At 40.1% G+C, this 18,050-nt stretch overlaps 1 protein-coding gene across 1 annotated transcript; it reads left to right on the top strand.

Annotated features, from left to right (window-relative positions):
* The first annotated feature begins 1,942 nt into the window (after positions 1-1,942).
* med6 (mediator complex subunit 6) lies at positions 1,943-16,101 on the top strand. Its single transcript, XM_061743621.1, has 8 exons — positions 1,943-1,970; positions 3,926-4,085; positions 5,260-5,351; positions 7,085-7,167; positions 7,272-7,380; positions 8,577-8,692; positions 8,790-8,817; positions 15,594-16,101. The coding sequence occupies exons 1-8, from the start codon at positions 1,949-1,951 to the stop codon at positions 15,722-15,724; spliced, it is 741 nt and encodes a 246-aa protein (XP_061599605.1). The 5' UTR covers positions 1,943-1,948; the 3' UTR covers positions 15,725-16,101.
* Positions 16,102-18,050: the final 1,949 nt, after the last annotated feature.

Below are 18,050 nucleotides of genomic sequence, written 5' to 3'. Positions count from 1 at the left end.
TCCGATGAATCAGATAAAGGCCTTCCAGACAGACATGTCTCACCTGAGCAGCTTTGCCTTTGCTGCTGCTCAAACCACAGTCACAACAGATTGCATTCATACGGATGTGCAAAAACACGTTATCCAGAGCAGGTTTGTGCAGATAAATGGAGCGAGGCTTCGCCGTGAAGAGCAGTGAAGTCACGATTCAGCTCCTATAATTATCTGGAGATACTCGAATGCAGGAATGGGACTTCTTCTAATACGCTTTTGTCCTTTTATCTCCTTAAAATGACCTTTGAACTGGGATCCTCTGTGTTGGCAATAAGAGTGCACATCAAGCATTCTCCAATTTGTACTGTTTACCATGACTAGTATTACAGTATAAAGAAAATTAGAATATTGTGATAAAGTTCTTTATTTTCTGTAATGCAATTAAAAAAAACAAAAATGTCATACATTCTGGATTCATTACAAATCAACTGAAATATTGCAAGCCTTTTATTATTTTAATATTGCTGATTATGGTTTACAGTTTAAGATTAAGATTCCCAGAATATTCAAATTTTTTGAGATAGGATATTTGAGTTTTCTTAAGTTGTAAGCCATGATCAGCAATATTAAAATAATAAAAGGCTTGCAATATTTCAGTTGATTTGTAATGAATCCAGAATGTATGACATTTTTGTTTCTGTAATTGCATTACAGAAAATCACAATATTCTAATTTTCTGAGACTGTCCTGTATTGATAAATCAAGTCAATTTGAAAGAATAATTTCTTGTATTTCTTTTCTTTGACCTTTGATGTCGTTCAACACACACACACACATATACACACGTGTTGGACTTCTGTTTGTTATGTTGGTTTTTTTTTCATTTATTATGTTGAAAGTACTTTTCCGTTGTGTGGGATTTTTTTGTTTGACTTCTTACGTCTGTCCTTGCTTTGATTGCCAGCGCCTGTGTCCTGTTTTCCTTTGACATCTATCAATGTTTGCCTTTTTGTACACTAGTCCTTTTGTCACCTCTGCTCTGGCCGTACAATTGTCATTTTGTTTCCACCCTCGTTGCTTCTTTGTTATTCAGTTGTGTTTTCTGTATCTTTCAACCCCGGGCCGTCCTCCTCCCATCACCAGAATGCTTTCTAACCTGAATCGTTGGCTCGGTTTTGGTTTTCTGCTGTGAGCAGCACTTTGTGTTCAAATAGAGAACATTGTTTAGCTCTCCTGCCCACTGAGCTCCTGCGTTTGGATACAACACTCCTTAAAACTTACAATAAGATCTACATTTCTTTGGTATCTTTCCCAAACTTTATGATGTATCAGAAATCAGAATCAGAAATAGCTTTATTTCACCAAATGTATAATGTACATGGGAATTTGACCTGGTAAAAATAAAATATAATAATAATAATAATGATATAATAATAATAAAAGTATAATAGAATATTTAAATATCCAAATTTGTTGTCATTTATAAGTGTTCATTTTATATCAACAGAAAATAAATCTGACAATTCCTTTCACATGGAGTCGCCTGGATAGATGCTTTTGTCACTCCATAAAAAATGTTCTCCATATCCAAAGATGTTCAATGGATAAAATGCTCTTCAGTTTAGGCTTTAATAAGAAATAGTAAAACCTTTCAATGATCCATAGTTATGGACGTTTTTACACCTTTTTGAGCATAAGTGCCAGTAAATAAATAAACAAACAAATAAATATTTATTTAGCTTTATTTGGCTTTGTTTTAATTGTAACATAGTCAAAAACACCAAACAACACATCCTTCCAAAATAATTTTAAATCAGTTTCAATTCTTTCAGACACAAAATTACACATATCACTCCAAAAAGTTTGAAGAATGGGGCTTGAATGGGGATTTTGACATAAGAACGTATGGTGACGTCATCACACAGGGACCGAGAGAGCAGCGACTACGTCATAATCTGCGACGCTTGTTTACAACATGGCGTCGGTGGATTTCCGAGGTTCGTCTTTTCTTCTTTTTATTTGATGATAGAAAGTTATTTTCCTCGTTTTTCAGTTTGTGGTCAAGTTAAAAAAAAAGATGAACTAATAAAAGCCTCCCTGCCGATGCTGTGAAACACGGAGGAGTTAGTAAAGGCTGATTAGCAGCAGATTAGCACGTAGCTGCTGCTCAGCGCTTTTTTACTGACAGTTTTGACTTTTATAGTTCGGTAAATGTCACTATTTGGTCATTTAACTGTAAACACTATTTGGTCGGTGTTTGGTTGCATTTGACCTTCTATTATTCCCACAAGCTTGAGCAACTTTGTATGAATTGCCATCCTGACTTTCACACCAAAGCAGCAGGGTCGCGGGTTCGAATCCAGCCTGCGCACCTTTGCTGCGTGTCTTCCCCGTTCTCTCTCTCTACCCCTTTCCAGTCTACATCTCCAATAAAGGGCCACTAGAGCCCAAAAAAATCTTTAAAAAAAAAAAAATATATATATATATATATATATATATATATATATATATATATATATATATATACACATATACAGTACTGGAGTTGAGGGGGGATGAGGGGGGATGGCATCCCCCCCTGAAATAAAAACGGTCCAAATCATCCCCCCTGTAAAACTGCCACCCCCCCTTTCCATCCCTTATGTCATTTCATCAATGAATGTGGTTTTACTGCTATTTCAACATTTAGAGTCATCACCAGAAAAATAACACCAGAAAAATAACTTATTTGACAATTTTCACCTGTTTCAAGTACATTTTCACCTGAAATAAGTAGAAAAATCTGCCAGTGGGACAAGATTTATCTTCTCATTACAAGCAAAAAAATCTTGTTCCACTGGCAGATTTTTCTACTTATTTCAAGTGAAAATCTACTTGAAACAGGTGAAAATTGTAGTTTTTTTCAGTGATGAGTCTTGTTTTAAGTGTAATGAGATTTTTGTACTAAAATGAGACATTTTAACTAGAAATAAGACAAATATTTTTGTTAAGATTTTGAGTTTTTGCAGTGATCCATTTTACTTATCCTGTGAAGGACAGAGTCATATTGATAAGTTCAGAAAACTGTTTTTTATTGTTGTGTTTTGATGTATTTGATGTAAGCCCAGTGGATATTTAAAGCGTACAGAAGGCTGCATTTAACTGCTGCTATGTCATTCCTGCAGTATTTCTGCAGGTGTTTTGGTCAGTGCTATTATTTGTAATATATTATATTATTTGTAATCAGCACAAATTATCTGTCCCCATATGATAAAATCCACCATCCCCCCTGATTGTTTTTTACAACTCGAGTACTGTATATATACATATATATATATATATATATATATATATATATATATATATATATATATATATATATATGATCTAATAGAAAATGAAATAATATGCCTCGGTTGCATCGATACCACTCCAGATTGTGGATATCGCAGGTGGTGAACATGACATCTGGGACAGATGAGGGTAGTTGGAGTGATAAAGTGAAACCGTTGTGAGCGTCTGGTTCGTGTATGTGCAGCGTTTTCTGTTGAGATGAGGAGTATCAATCATGCCTTGGACAGTTTTTCTTCTGGTGCCTGACGATTTTGTTCTTCTCCAGTCTCTGTTATTTTGTCAGAGCAACAGTTTGTCCTAACTGTCCAAAAACCTGTCAAATACGGTCATATTTTTCCTGTTGGAAGCTTATGCATTAGTTCAGTTTAACCCAGGTATTGGCCGCCCATAATAAGAAGAATGAAAGTATTCTGAGCTGTTTATTCTTCTCTTATAACCCTGATGGCAACATCCTGAAATTTTATTTAACTTCTCAAAATAAAATGTGATGCTAAAACTAGAGGGTTGAAGCATGAAAACCTCCAGTAAGATCTTGTTACTGCTACTAAAATGCAGTCTAAATTGACCTCACGTGTGAATTTCTGTGCTGGTTTTCACTTGCCGTTCCTCACATTTGCAGACAACCTTCTGGGGATATCCTGGGTGGACAGCGGCTGGGTGCCGATTCTCAACCCTGGAAATGTCCTGGACTACTTCTCAGAGAGGAGCAACCCGTTCTACGACCGAACCTGCAATAATGAAGTGGTGAAGATGCAGCGGCTCACTCTGGAGCACCTCAAGTAAGTGTATCGGGCCCTGTCCACTTTCCCTTTAGATGCAAGAATAAAGCAAGAATAAAGTAAGAATAAAATGTTTCCCAACCCAGGTCCTCACATATTTCCGATGTTCCCTGTTCCAAAACTGGATGATAATAATCATCATATTATAAAGGTATATATTAGGGAAGTCCCGATCAGGTTTTTTGGCCCCGATCCGATTCCGAGTCATTTGATTTTGAATATCTTCCGATACCAAGACCCGATCCGATACTTTCATAACACATAATAAAAATGAACAAATGCAAAACAGATCCAGGTTGCCCCTCATTTTTATTGTATTCGTATTTTATAATTTAGCATTTAAACAGAGCAGTTTTCATGGAAGTAGCTTGAACAATCAAGTAATAATAGTGCAACTATTAACTAGTAAAAAGAGTGCAAATTTAAACATGAACATGAATTAATAAAAACAGCAGCTCAACTTTAAATACCCAGCAGGCATGTAAACAAATAAGAAAATAAAAGAGCAACAGTGTCATAAAGTCAGGCAGTAATGTGCTTTTTAGACTCTTACTTCTTATTATCCTTATTATTATATCGTTATTAAAACGTTTGTGTTTGTAGGACCTAAAATCTTCCTGGCAGTAGCAGGGTGTCCATCACGCTGCGTTGGGAAAGCAAGCCCTCGTTTTTCTGAACGCTCAGTTTAGGAAGACGACACTTAACTTTTATTTATTTGCCTCCGCTGTAACACTGCTGTGCGCATGTACAGATCACCACAAACAAACAACTTTATTGAACTCACTTTACGTGACACGGCCAATACTCCACACCCCCACCTCACCCATAGCTTTTTGCATATTAGCAGCATTGTTGCACAAAATTACGTGGACCCGTTGCTTGTTGATACACCGGTTGTAACGTTTTTCCATCATCTGTTTGATGTGCTGATCAAAATAATGAGAATAGAATATATATCCGATCCCCGATCGGAATGCATCGTCCGATTTCGATCAAGTCTGAAACAACTTGATTGGCACCGATTTCCGATCATGTGATTGGATCGGGACATCCCTAGTATAAACGATTGCATTAACGATCCATTGATGTGAGCTGGAGCGAGGAAACAACTAAGACCTGGATCTGGAAACCACTTCCTTCACGTTTGTGTGTGACGTTGTCGTCTCTTTTCCAGTCAGATGGTTGGGGTGGAGTACATCCTCCTTCACGCTCAGGAGCCCATTCTCTACATCATCCGGAAACAGCAGAGACAGACGCCAACGCAAGGTGAGTGGCCAAACTGGCACGCGTGCAAACCAGGAAAACCCTGGCTTCAGGCCCATGAGGACCGTTTCCACCTGAACTATGGCGCTTTTACACTAGTACCTACTCAGCCCGACTCGACTCGCCTCGGTTTTGCGCTTTCCCACTAGGGGTCTAACGTGCCGAGTAGATACTTTTCTGTAACTATTCTGCCGAGGTTCTAAGCAGCTGAGTCGGGCTGTGATGTCATCACACTCCAGGCCACCGATTGGTCGGGGGGTTGGAGTCAAACGTCTGAGTCAGGATGTGACATCAGAGAAAGAGCGACTCTGACGGAGATTCTTGTTCATTTTATTCCACCAGCAACGGCAGCAAAAGTCTGTTTGGTGATCCAACTCTGAGGTGCAGATGTTCATAAACCTGGTGCTGAGGAGAGAATTAAAAAAAGATCTAGACGGGCGATAGGGCTGGGCAATATATATCGAGATTTTAATATATATCGATATATTTTCAAACGCGATATGGTACGAGACAATATCGTTTATATCGATTTAAATTTTTTATTTTTTATTTATTTATTTTTTTTTTATTTTGATATTGCTTATTTTGTGACAAATTGACTTGAATGTTTTATTTGAGATTTGCACAAATGTTTTGTTATTTGCACAACTATCAACCTCAGTGGAAAAGTCTGCCTGTTACTGTCTACATTGTATTAATTGCACAGTGTATTTTAATTTAATTGTTATGCAGGAAAGGGATATTTGTTTTATTTTATTCAAGAAGCATTTTTATTCTATATATGCAGGCAGTTTATTTTTATTTCATTTGTTTTATACATTTTGATATTGTGCAGACCTCTGTTAATAAAGGAACCTGTGTGACATTTGGCACGAGGCTTTGTATTAAAACTGACTGTTTTTTTAAGGGTTTGCCTCAGAAAAAATGACGCTAACAGAGATGCTAAAAGAGATGCTATGCTATAATGCTTTGGGGGAAACCCCAATTATGGCACAGAAAAAATATCGAGATATATATCGAGTATCGCCATTCAGCTAGAAAATATATTTGGTCCATATCGCCCAGCCCTAACAGGCGATAAGGAACGATCAGATCTACCAGGAACTCTGTCACTTCATAGTTGCTAGCGGCTCCAGCTGACTTTAAGCAGCGCCGAGACAAACTAAATTTAAAAAAAAAAGCGTTGCCACTTGAAGCTTCTTTCACACTTGATATTGAACACAAGCCACAGACCCAGCAGCACATCTATCATCTCCTCCAGGTTCTACATCTTTAGTGTTGTTGTCTTCTTAGTTTAGATCACACAATCAAATACGTCACAGCAGCTTCACTCCAACCTCCTACTTCTGATCTGGGTATTGAAAAGAAACGAGGGCAAGGCGAGTAGAGTCGGGCTGAGTAGGTACTAGTGTGAAAGCGCCACTAGACGCAGCAGAGCGTGACCCAGAAACCAGAACCGGCCGGCGGCTGTTGCATGATAATGAGACTGTTGTGGATTTAAAGGTCAGGTAGCACAAACCGCTGCAGCATAAGGAGACCAGATAAATGTTGTGACATTGCAGAAGCTTGTCGGAGCGATGCCACAGCGGACACGTGATCAATGCTGCTGAACCTCTAACAAGTTATTTGCCTGTGTGACCTTGTTTTTGGGTTGGGCCGTGTATAAATAGAGTAATATTGACTGAAACACGTGGAGAGCATAAATCTGATCCGAAGCCTTCATCTGTCTCCTCCAGTGATCCCGTTGGCTGATTACTACATCATCGCCGGCGTGGTGTACCAGGCGCCGGACCTGGGGACCGTCATCAGCTCCAGAGTGGTATAAGCACTAACTTTTATCATAAACTCTGTTAAAGTTCTGGGAAGCTCCTGCAGTCCTGAGGTTCTCTGCTGTTAACGTGATTTTTTTTAAATCCGCTCCAGCTCTCCGGAGTCCACGGGGTCCAGTCGGCCTTCGACGAGGCCATGTCCTACTGCCGCTATCACCCGTCCAAGGGCTACTGGTGGCACTTCAAGGACCAGGAGGAGAGAGGTCGGCCTTTTACTTACGTTTGAGACTAATATCTTTATTTGAGTTTTATAGCAGCACAAGATAATCACAGTACAAACAATCATGACATGTATATTCTAGCCATGGCCGTACGTCATTTTTTATAGATTAGCTGCCAAATATAGCAAAAACACAGCTTAAAACAAAACAATCACAATAAAAACACAGAATGAACAATATGCTTCTCTTGTTATTAGACAGATTATGAACACAATGTAATGGATCGTGAAATAATAGTAATGATAATGATAAACTACGGGCTTAAAAGTAACAGAAAAAAAAAATATATATATATATATATATATATATATATATATATATTAGGATGATAATAATAATAACTGTGATAGTGAAAAAAGACATTAACATTCACAATTTTGTAAATTGCCATATCCACAGTTAGTCATCGCACTCCAAAAACTGGAGAACAAGAATATTTGTCTTATTTCTAGTTAAAATGTCTAACTTTTAGTAAAGAAAAATCCCATTACACTTAAAACAAGACTCATCACTGGAAAAAACGACAATTTTCACCTGTTTCAAGTAGATTTTCACTTGAAATAAGTAGAAAAATGTGCCAAAAATCTGCCAGTAGAAGATTCTTTTTGCTTGTAATGAGAAGATAAATCTTTTTCTACTTATTCCAAGTGAAAATTAACTTGAAACAGGTGAAAATTGTCAAATAAGTTATTTTTCTGGTAATGACTCTTGTTTTAAGTGTAATGAGATTTTTGACTAAAAAGGCTTGATAACATTTGTTTTAACCATTGACTGGTACTTGGTTGATGGGTTCTTTTCCATAGTAGTGCAATACATTTTTTTGGCATTTAACAAGCTTAAATCTATAAGTGCTTTTTCATATTTACTGAAGTTATGTTTCTCTGGATAAAGGCCCAGCAGGAAAAGTTTAGGATCCAATGATATTGATATTGAAACAATCTATTTGATTATGACTCTTATCTCTTCCCAGAATGTAATAATTATTCTACACTGCCAAAGGCAGTGAAATAGTGTTCCTCTATCTTCTGTACATTTTGTGCATATGTCTGTGGTATATTTGGGTCATATCTATGCGTTTGAGACTGTTACTATGAGAACAAGCGTCTGACCCTGTAAAACCAGGAGGTTTATAATGTCGACTCCAGGTTAACTTTGTGATGGATGATTGTGTTTCGCAGAAAAAACGAAGCCCAAGTCTAAGAAGAAGGAGGAGCCCAGTTCTCTGTTCCAGAGGCATCGCGTCGACACCCTGCTGCTGGACCTCAGGTCCAAGTTCCCCCCAACCTTCTACCAGGTACGTTTCACTGTTTCTCCTCCGTCATTGTTGGATCTTTTCATGAGATTGTTTTTCTCCAGATGAAACTCATTGATGTCATTTTTTCCCGTTTCAGCCTAAGCCTGGTGATAAACCTATTCCAGGTAAGTGTTAAGAAAAGCACTATTGGAGGATTGACTCCAGTGCTTTTAAGGATTGACACGACTACTAACTAGTCCCAAAGTCCTCTAGCAGAATAACCAGCTCCAACACCCCCCTCCACCTCAGAAAAGGAATGAATAGAAAATGTTACTGATTTAAATTGGACTTAATTTGGAGATGAAACCTGAATTTTAAATATTAAAGATTGAAATTACATTATTTACCATTATAGTAATCAGATTACACCGTATATCAGCATCACTGAAATGGACCTGGTGCTTAACCCTTGTACTGTCTTTGGGTCAAAATGATTTAATTCTCCTGTCCTTCTTTCCTCCTGCTCCTTCCTTCCTTCCTTCCTTCCTTCCTTCCTTCCTTCCTTCCTTCCTTCCTTCCTTCCTTCCTTCCTTCCTTCCTTCCTTCCTTCCTTCCTTCCATCCTTCCTTCTTTTTTCCCTTCCTTCCTTCCTTCCTTCCTTCCTTCCTTCCTTCCTTCCTTCCTTCTTTTTTCCCTTCCTTCCTTCCTTCCTTCCTTCCTTCCTTCCTTCCTTCCTTCCTTCCTTCCTTCCTTCCTTCCTTCCTTCCTTTCTTCTTTGTTCCCTTCCTTCCTTCCTTCCTTCCTTCCTTCCTTCCTTCCTTCCTTCCTTCCTTCCTTCCTTCCTTCCTTCCTTCCTTCCTTCCTTCCTTCCTTCTTTCCTTGTTTCCTTCCTTCTTCCCTTCCTTCGTTCCTCCCATCCTTCTTTCCTCCCTTCTTCTCTTCCTCCTTCCTTGACCCGAAGACAGCACAAGGGTTAATCAATCACAACAATATGCAAATATTATTCATATATTTATTCAAACAAGGCCGTTATAAACACAAAACTGTAATTAAATACAGATAGTCCATGGGCCAGACCAGATATCAGTGCCACTCAAGGTGACCAAACTTGCTTGTGATTTTTGAAAAGATCCATGTCTGTAGATGATATTCTGGTATGATAACCCTTCCTGAGTGGCAGCTGTATCATAGTTATCAGCTCATGAAGTTACCCACCCCCTTCAAAAAATTACATTTCAGATGCTGGTGCATATCCTGGTTTACACTCATGTACAGGATATCTGTCAATGTTTCACTATATTGTCTTTGGTATCATTTTAAAGGGGACCTTTTAAGCATTCATTCAAGCTAAGATGTGAATCTTTCTGACCAACATAGAGGTCACTGCAGCTCTTTAAACTATATACAACACACATTTTTACACCATTTTCGCCTAAATGATATACTATCTTTTATCCCTGTGTCACCTAAGAACAACAGAGACACAAAATACAAAAACTGGAATACTCACAGGACCATAAGGATTCAGGAAATGTATAATATACCCATACTATATCATTGTCACAGGTCATTGTGAGCCTTAAACTAGAAGAGCATCATTAGGCTCCTATGAAACTATCAGTACGTTTACTAGTGCAGCAGATTAACTCATTTTATCAACACAATACTTCACTTTGGTATAGAAGCATGAAATTTGGCACAGATACTCTCCAAGGTCTACTCTTTAGGGAAAAGGCGCGTGCCACTCAAAATTCCAAGATGGCGGCCCCCAAAATCCAAGATGACCGCCCAAAAACTTGCCTTTTCCTTTATAACTCAAAATGCCTTGATTTTTAGCCCCATAGATATATTAAGGTTGAATATAAAGTTGGGTATTGTGGACATTTTGGTACCAAGTACATGTCTGTATCCATTACGGTTCTTGAGATACATCATACAGAAACTTGTATACCCGGAAAAGTGAGAATTTTGTAAGATTGATTGTTGTTACGAGAACATGGATTCATGAAAATGTTACTCTCATAACCTGATATTTCCAGTAGGGTTACTTACTATTAAGACGTTTACATGCAGTAAAGAAATCAGATTTCTGATCGTATCAGATAAAGACATATCTTTATATGTGATCTAACAGCCGCTAGGCTAATGTCACAAACTGGTCTTTATCATGCAAATACACAACATAAAGGACACCACAATGAGATAAAGAACCAGCTTAGTTTTATAAACAACATTATAAACACAACAATATTGTAAACAAAATGAACATTGTTAATAGAAATAGAAATTATTATCATTATATATTATTATATTAGTTATTAATAGAATAATGTCAAGATCTGATTATAGTTAGGCTATCAAGTTCTGTGTGTACTTAAGATAGTGTTAAGAAAGTTAAGCAAGTACAGAATCATCACATAATGTCACTCAAACTGCTCGTCTCTCTCGTCATCTGACTCCCCGAGTTCGAAGTCGGATTCTGGATCATCCTGCAGTTTTTGGTTGCTGCAAGTCTAACTTGCACATGTCTGTGCATGCTAGTCCATTTGATAAGCACGTGCAGCTTGGCATTTTGCATGAACACACACATTTGCATGTTAGCAGTTCCAAGACTACATCTGGTGCAGGTGGGGAGCGCATCCAGTAAATGGCCAGCTTGCCCTCATCTTCTTTCCATCCATGCTCAGTAGGACTTGGCACCACAGGGTTAGCCTGCAGACCGCTCTTCCAAATGGCTGCCTGATAATTGGCTCCTTCAACATGCAGGAAGACACAGTCTCTACATGGTGGCAGCTGACTGGACTCGACCTCTCCCTTTTTGTAGTAGCGCAGTTGGTTCACCTCACCAGTGCTGCTGTTAGCAGCATACATGTGACATGTAAACTCCTCAATTATCTGGAACAGCTCCTCACTCACATCCCATGACTGCCCAAGTCCTCTAGAGGTTTCTCTGTAGGAAGTGTCCTTCTTCAGTATCTTCAGGGCATTCAGCTTTCCCCTGGCCAGCAGACTCACTGACAGTTTCACAGCCAGTGAAGGCTATCACAAAGGCCGTCTCCAACTGAGCTTGCCAGTTTGCCTATGTCCACAAATCGTGTGCGGTTCTGTGTCCCACACTTCAGGTAGATGGGACAGGTGATGTCCTTCTGAGACGCAAGACAAAGAACCATGACATCCATGTCCTCAGCTGTGATGATGACTGCTTTTGAGCCTGTGTTTGCGGCATCCGAAGCATGCAGGAGCAGGCGTGTGTCAGCTTCTTCATGTGTGGAGTGCAGCTCTACTACTTCTTCACACCCATCATCTGTCAACCTGTAGCAGGTTTCTTCACAGGTCACGTACAACACCTTGCCATTCAGCCTATCTCTGTATTGTGGGAGTTTCCACTCTTTCACCAGAAACTTGATGAGACTGGTCTTGTTGGAAGGACTGCACAGAAAAGTCCTCCATTGCTGTACATGGTGTCCCCCTGCCAGGTTCTTGTACTGGACAGTGTTGTCTGCACCCCGGTTCAGTCGTTCAGCATCTTTGATCGAAGTGTGGTGGTAAACATCAAACACAACATCAATCCTCCGACTCTGTGCCCCCTCGTGGAAGACCTGGGTGGAAAGTGACTCTGCCACATGTCCAAAGGTTTTGTTGTTGCCATTCATTTTCTGGACCAGGCTCATCCCATCAATGATGGAAGTGGATGTGGTTGGGATCTGTTCTGCAGGAGACACATTCTTTTCCAGCTCTCTGGCAAGTGCAGCCTTGTTTGTTTTTCGTAGGGACCCATCAGCATTTGCTTGTTGCAGAACAAGTGATTCAATCCTATGTCTCCTGATGAGAACTATCTGGTTAGCCTGTCCACTGGCTCCAGAGCTCCACCTGATGTGACCAGGGATCTCCTGAGAGCTCATGAGATAGAAGAACAGGCCAACAAGGCATTCAAGCAAACAAGGTTAGATGAGGACACACCATCTTTGAAATTCTATGACAAGGTGACCAAGCAAAGTCTGAAGACATTCTCCACCGTCAGCACAAAAAAAGCTGAAGGAAAGAAAGGACAGGATGTGGTGCTGTAGGCACTGGGCCCACTGCCATGGGCACTTGCAAATGCTGATGCCCATGTTCTACCATACCAATGAACTGCAGGAGAGTTGGAGGAATGGCATCTTTGATACATCCCTCATGGAAAGTTCCATCAAATATTGACTTATGGTCCAGAATTTTTTTTCTCAGGATTTTGGCAGCTTTGACTATGATAACTGCCTCTGAGTATTCAGATGCTTGAGAGAGAGCCAAGCCAACATCTTTCTTGAAAGCCAGGAGTACATATTTGCCTGTTTTGTTTGCTGTGAGTTCAGGGATCTCTTCCAACAGTTTTTCCTTAAGTCTAGTACAGTTTACTGTAGGGGAGTTAACACCCAGTTGCTCCAGACGCTGCTGGTACAGGTTGCACATATCTGCAAGTCGGAAGGAGGTAGGACCATCAGAACTGTGACTGGTGTCTACAATATAGTTCACCAATTCACAGAGAGCCTGAGGAAATACATCTGTTTGAACTGTTTCACTCTGAAGGGACTCAAGTCTTCTGAGGTGGAGTTTCTCCCTGTTGTAAAGACAAGCGAGGCATGCAGGATATTTATATATAATAAATATATAAAGGGTATTTCAGCTCCTGTGCAATGGCATCACCCCCACTGAGTTTAGCCAATAATTTACCATCATTCAGTGTGTGTGCACATTCATGTAGTCTGTTGTTTGTGTGCATTGTCATGACCTGGCTGAGCTCAGATGCAGAAGATATCTTATCACAAAGAAAGCAAACCTGATCATCCTTACTTTTTTGCATCATGGATCTGCGATGCTTTACTTGACTGTCATCTGTTTCATTGCACTGAGTATTGGAGTGTCTCTTCCTTGCACGAAGTAACTTTGTGTTGTTGAACAAAGCTCGACAGTTTAAATGGTACTTTGCTTGGTTCCTTCTCAAAGTAGCTTCTATCCCACCACCTTCATCCAGCCTTCCCAGGTCCAGGATCATTGGCATTTGCTTGATCTCATGGAAGAGTGGAGCGTTGGTGGCGAGCATTGTATAGCCATCATGTTGAAGAACATGATGCGTAGGTGGTGATTGGAGATCTTCTTTCTTGTCTGTCTGACAAAGACAGCATTTCTTCCAATCAGTTTGCCTCTTAGCTAACATTGGGTTTGCATTTGCCATGTCTGATTAAGGCCGAGGGGTTATCCTTATATACCACCTTAATCATAATGCTACACATTTGGGTATGGGATTCAACTAGGTTCGGGTCACCTACACCTAGCCCGATCATTCATCCAGTGCCATTTAAGTCCCGTGTGATCTGTACACCTTCCAGGTAAGAATACATGAACAAGTCTTGTAATGCCCCACTTACCCTTGGCTCGGCTCTCCCCTCTGGCACAACCTGTCAATTCAGGTGCGGCTATCTAACTACATCTAACTAGTACTACCTAATTGACATGGGGCTGTTAGACAGCATTTGGGACACTAAACAAAGCTATACTATCACTACTAGACAACAACTACAGTATTAGTACAACTAGATCAGCTTGCACTGAACCCCATGCTGAGTTCCACAGCAGTGATGTCACCAGTGTGCCCTGGTTGTGTAGTGACATTCACTCTACTATACTCTACTATAATGAGAATTTGATGGCCATCTTGAAAAAAGGGCTGACATCTTTAACTAATAAGACAACCCCTAGGTTGTCTTAATAGTAAGTAACCCTACTGGAAATATCAGGTTATGAGAGTAACATTTTCATGAATCCATGTTCTCGTAACAACAATCAATCTTACAAAATTCTCACTTTTCCGGGTATATACAAGTTTCTGTATGATGTATCTCAAGAACCGTAATGGATACAGACATGTACTTGGTACCAAAATGTCCACAATACCCAACTTTATATTCAACCTTAATATATCTATGGGGCTAAAAATCAAGGCATTTTGAGTTATAAAGGAAAAAGCACGTTTTTGGGCGGTCATCTTGGATTTTGGGGGCCGCCATCTTGGAATTTTGAGTGGCACGCGCCTTTTCCCTAAAGAGTAGACCTTGGAGAGTATCTGTGCCAAATTTCATGCTTCTATACCAAAGTGAAGTATTGTGTTGATAAAATGAGTTAATCTGCTGCACTAGTAAACGTACTGATAGTTTCATAGGAGCCTAATGATGCTCTTCTAGTTTAAGGCTCACAATGACCTGTGACAATGATATAGTATGGGTATATTATACATTTCCTGAATCCTTATGGTCCTGTGAGTATTCCAGTTTTTGTATTTTGTGTCTCTGTTGTTCCTAGGTGACACAGGGATAAAAGATAGTATATCATTTAGGCGAAAATGGTGTAAAAATTTGTGTTGTTTATAGTTTAAAGAGCTGCAGTGACCACTATGTTGGTCAGAAAGATTCACACCTTAGTTTGAATGAATGCTTCAAAGGTCCCCTTTAAAATGATACCAAAGACAATATTGTGAAACATTGACAGATATCCTGTACATGAGTGTAAACCGGGATATGCACCAGCATCTGAAATGTAATTTTTTGAAGGGGGTGGGTAACTTCATGAGCTGATAACTATGATACAGCTGCCACTCAGGAAGGGTTATCATACCAGAATATCATCTACAGACATGGATCTTTTCAAAAATCACAAGCAAGTTTGGTCACCTTGAGTGGCACTGACAAGTGAAATTTTGGGCTCTGGCCCATGGACTAAGACACATGCAGATGCACCAAAACATTAAATCAGATGCAAAATACTAATAGTTTACAAAACTGTACATTAACAAGAGGAAGAACTGCTGATCACCAGATTCTGTCACCTTGGTGTGGAACGGCATCTCACTTATCCGAGTCAGAGACCAAGACCGGTCTGGAGAACTCCAAGTCTACTGAGTTCTCATGTCAACGTTTCTCTTGTTCTGCAGTGGAGGTGAAGAAGGAGCCCGAACCTCCAGCAGAGGCTGTGAAACAGGAGGAGAGGGAGCCGGCGGCCAAGTCCTCCGCCCCGGCCCCGGCGAGCAAGCCTCCTCCGGAGAAGAGGCCGCGGCTGCAGTAACGCTGCTCCAGAGGTCGGACCTCTCCAAACCTCTGCAGGTCGTCTGGTTGCAGCTGAACGGGCAGAAAAAGCCCTCCGTGGCTTCTTCTTGACTTGTTTTTACACCCGAAGAGCTTAAAGTGCGGTTCAGGCGGCTGAGCTGCAGCCGGGTTTCCTGTCGTCTGCTGGCTTCCCGTCGTGGATCATCAGCACTGTCGCCGTCGGCAACCAGAGTCAGGCGGACAAGCCGGAAAGTGTCCTTTCATCCGACACATGTAAAACTTCCTCGCTCCTCCACTGAGCTCGTTTCACTTTCACCTGTAAGAAATAGTCTGGTCTCTTTTTTGTTTGTTTGTTTTTTTGTAATAAAAGGTGTTAAAACTGTGACGTTTAAGTAACAGTCTTTAGTCCTGTCTGGTTTTTCCCAGGTGGAGCTAATTCCTTTAGTTCTTAATGACCGTTTATTTATTTTTTATTTATTTAACCTTTATTTAACCAGGTCAGTCCCATTGAGATACAATGACCTCTTTTTCAAGGGAAGCCTGGCCAAGACAGCAGCCAGAGAAACATTTAAAGCGCAACAATTAAAAACAGACACCACCAACTCACTCAATAAATAAATAAATAAAATACTCAACACTCAACAAGATAAATAAAAATGTGTGCTAGGTTAAAACACAAGATTAAGAATTTACATTAAAACAAGTGTGAAAAGTTGCTGCTGCAAGATCCTTCATACACTGCAAAAACTCAAAATCTTACCAGGAATATTTATCTTATTTCTAGTTAAAATGTCTCATTTTTAGTCAAAATATCAAATTAAACTTAAAACAAGAGTCATTACCAGAAAAATAACTGTTATTTGACAATTTTTACCTGTTTCAAGTAAATTTTCACTTGAAATAAGTAGAAAAATCTGCCAGTGGAACAAGATTTATCTTCTGATTACAAGCAAAAAATCTTGTTCCACTGGGAGATTTTTCTACTTATTTTAGGTGAAGATTTACTTGAAACAGGTGAAAATTGTTGTTTTTTTCCACTGATGAGTCTTGTTTTAAGTGTAATGAGATTTTTTGATTAAAAATGAGACATTTTAACTAGAAATAAGACATTCTTGTTAAGATTTTGAGTTTTTGTACGGCTTTTAAAATTTCTAAAAGTGATGAGATCCTTCAGATTTAGTGTCTTCTGTAGGGAGTTCTGTAAAGAAGGAAGCACTTTTCATAGTGTTTTCTCCTGAAGATGTAGTGTAGTCGTCTTCAGATCAAACACAAACGCTTTTGTTAATCATCTGGATGTGGAGGAACCGGTCCTCCAAATGGTTTCCAGTCAAGTTATATTTGTATGTGACCTGGGAACACCTTGGTATCCTGGAAGAATCTGTCCTGGGATAACGGGAACTGGTGCTAAACGAGTAAACCGGACTTAGTTTAAATGAAATGAAATTGAGTTTCAATTGAAGATGTCTAGGTGTCCATGCAGCATCCAGGCTTAAAGTCTTCAGAGGTGATGAACACGAGGATGGGTTTGTGGCATGTGGGGGAACGATTTCCTCTTGAAAAACCAAGGAGACGATGCATTTTAGGGGAGACAGGATGAATGTGACATGGGAGAAGAAGTGGAGGAGGATAAATCCTTCAGACCTCTACAGGAGATCCTTCAGACCTCTACAGTAGATCCTTAAGACCTCTACAAGAGATCCTTCAGACCTCTACAAGAGATCCTTCAGACCTCTACAAGAGATCCTTCAGACCTTTACATGAGATCCTTCAGACCTCTACAAGAGATCCTTCAGACCTCTACAAGAGATCCTTCAGACCTCTACGGGAGATCCTTCTGACCTCTACAGGAGATCCTTCAGACCTCTACAGGAGATCCTTCAGACCTCTACAAGAGATCCTTCAGACCTCTACGGGAGATCCTTCAGATCTCTACAGGAGATCCTTCAGACCTCTACAGGAGATCCTTCAGACCTCTACGGGAGATCCTTCAGATCTCTACGGGAGCCCCTTCAGACCTCTACGGGAGATCCTTCAGATCTCTACAAGAGATCCTTCAGACCTCTACAAGAGATCCTTCAGACCTCTACAGGAGATCCTTCAGACCTCTACGGGAGATCCTTCAGACCTCTACAGGAGATCCTTCAGACCTCTACGGGAGATCCTTCAGACCTCTACAAGAGATCCTTCAGACCTCTACGGGAGATCCTTCTGACCTCTACAGGAGATCCTTCAGACCTCTACAGGAGATCCTTCAGACCTCTACAAGAGATCCTTCAGACCTCTACGGGAGATCCTTCAGATCTCTACAGGAGATCCTTCAGACCTCTACAGGAGATCCTTCAGAC

This window comes from Cololabis saira, chromosome 16 (genome assembly GCF_033807715.1).
Source record: "Cololabis saira isolate AMF1-May2022 chromosome 16, fColSai1.1, whole genome shotgun sequence".
In the NCBI taxonomy this organism is placed as follows: Eukaryota; Metazoa; Chordata; class Actinopteri; order Beloniformes; family Belonidae; genus Cololabis; species Cololabis saira.
This window is presented reverse-complemented; position numbering and strand designations above follow the sequence as displayed.

What these genes read in the sequence shown, in the direction of transcription:
- med6 (XM_061743621.1), top strand. Translation starts at nt 1,949, where the DNA reads ATGGCGTCGGTGGATTTCCGAG. An exon ending in GAGACAGACGCCAACGCAAG is followed by an intron (nt 5,352 to 7,084) that starts GTGAGTGGCCAA and finishes TGTCTCCTCCAG; the next exon opens with TGATCCCGTTGGCTGATTAC. An exon ending in CAAGGACCAGGAGGAGAGAG is followed by an intron (nt 7,381 to 8,576) that starts GTCGGCCTTTTA and finishes TGTGTTTCGCAG; the next exon opens with AAAAAACGAAGCCCAAGTCT.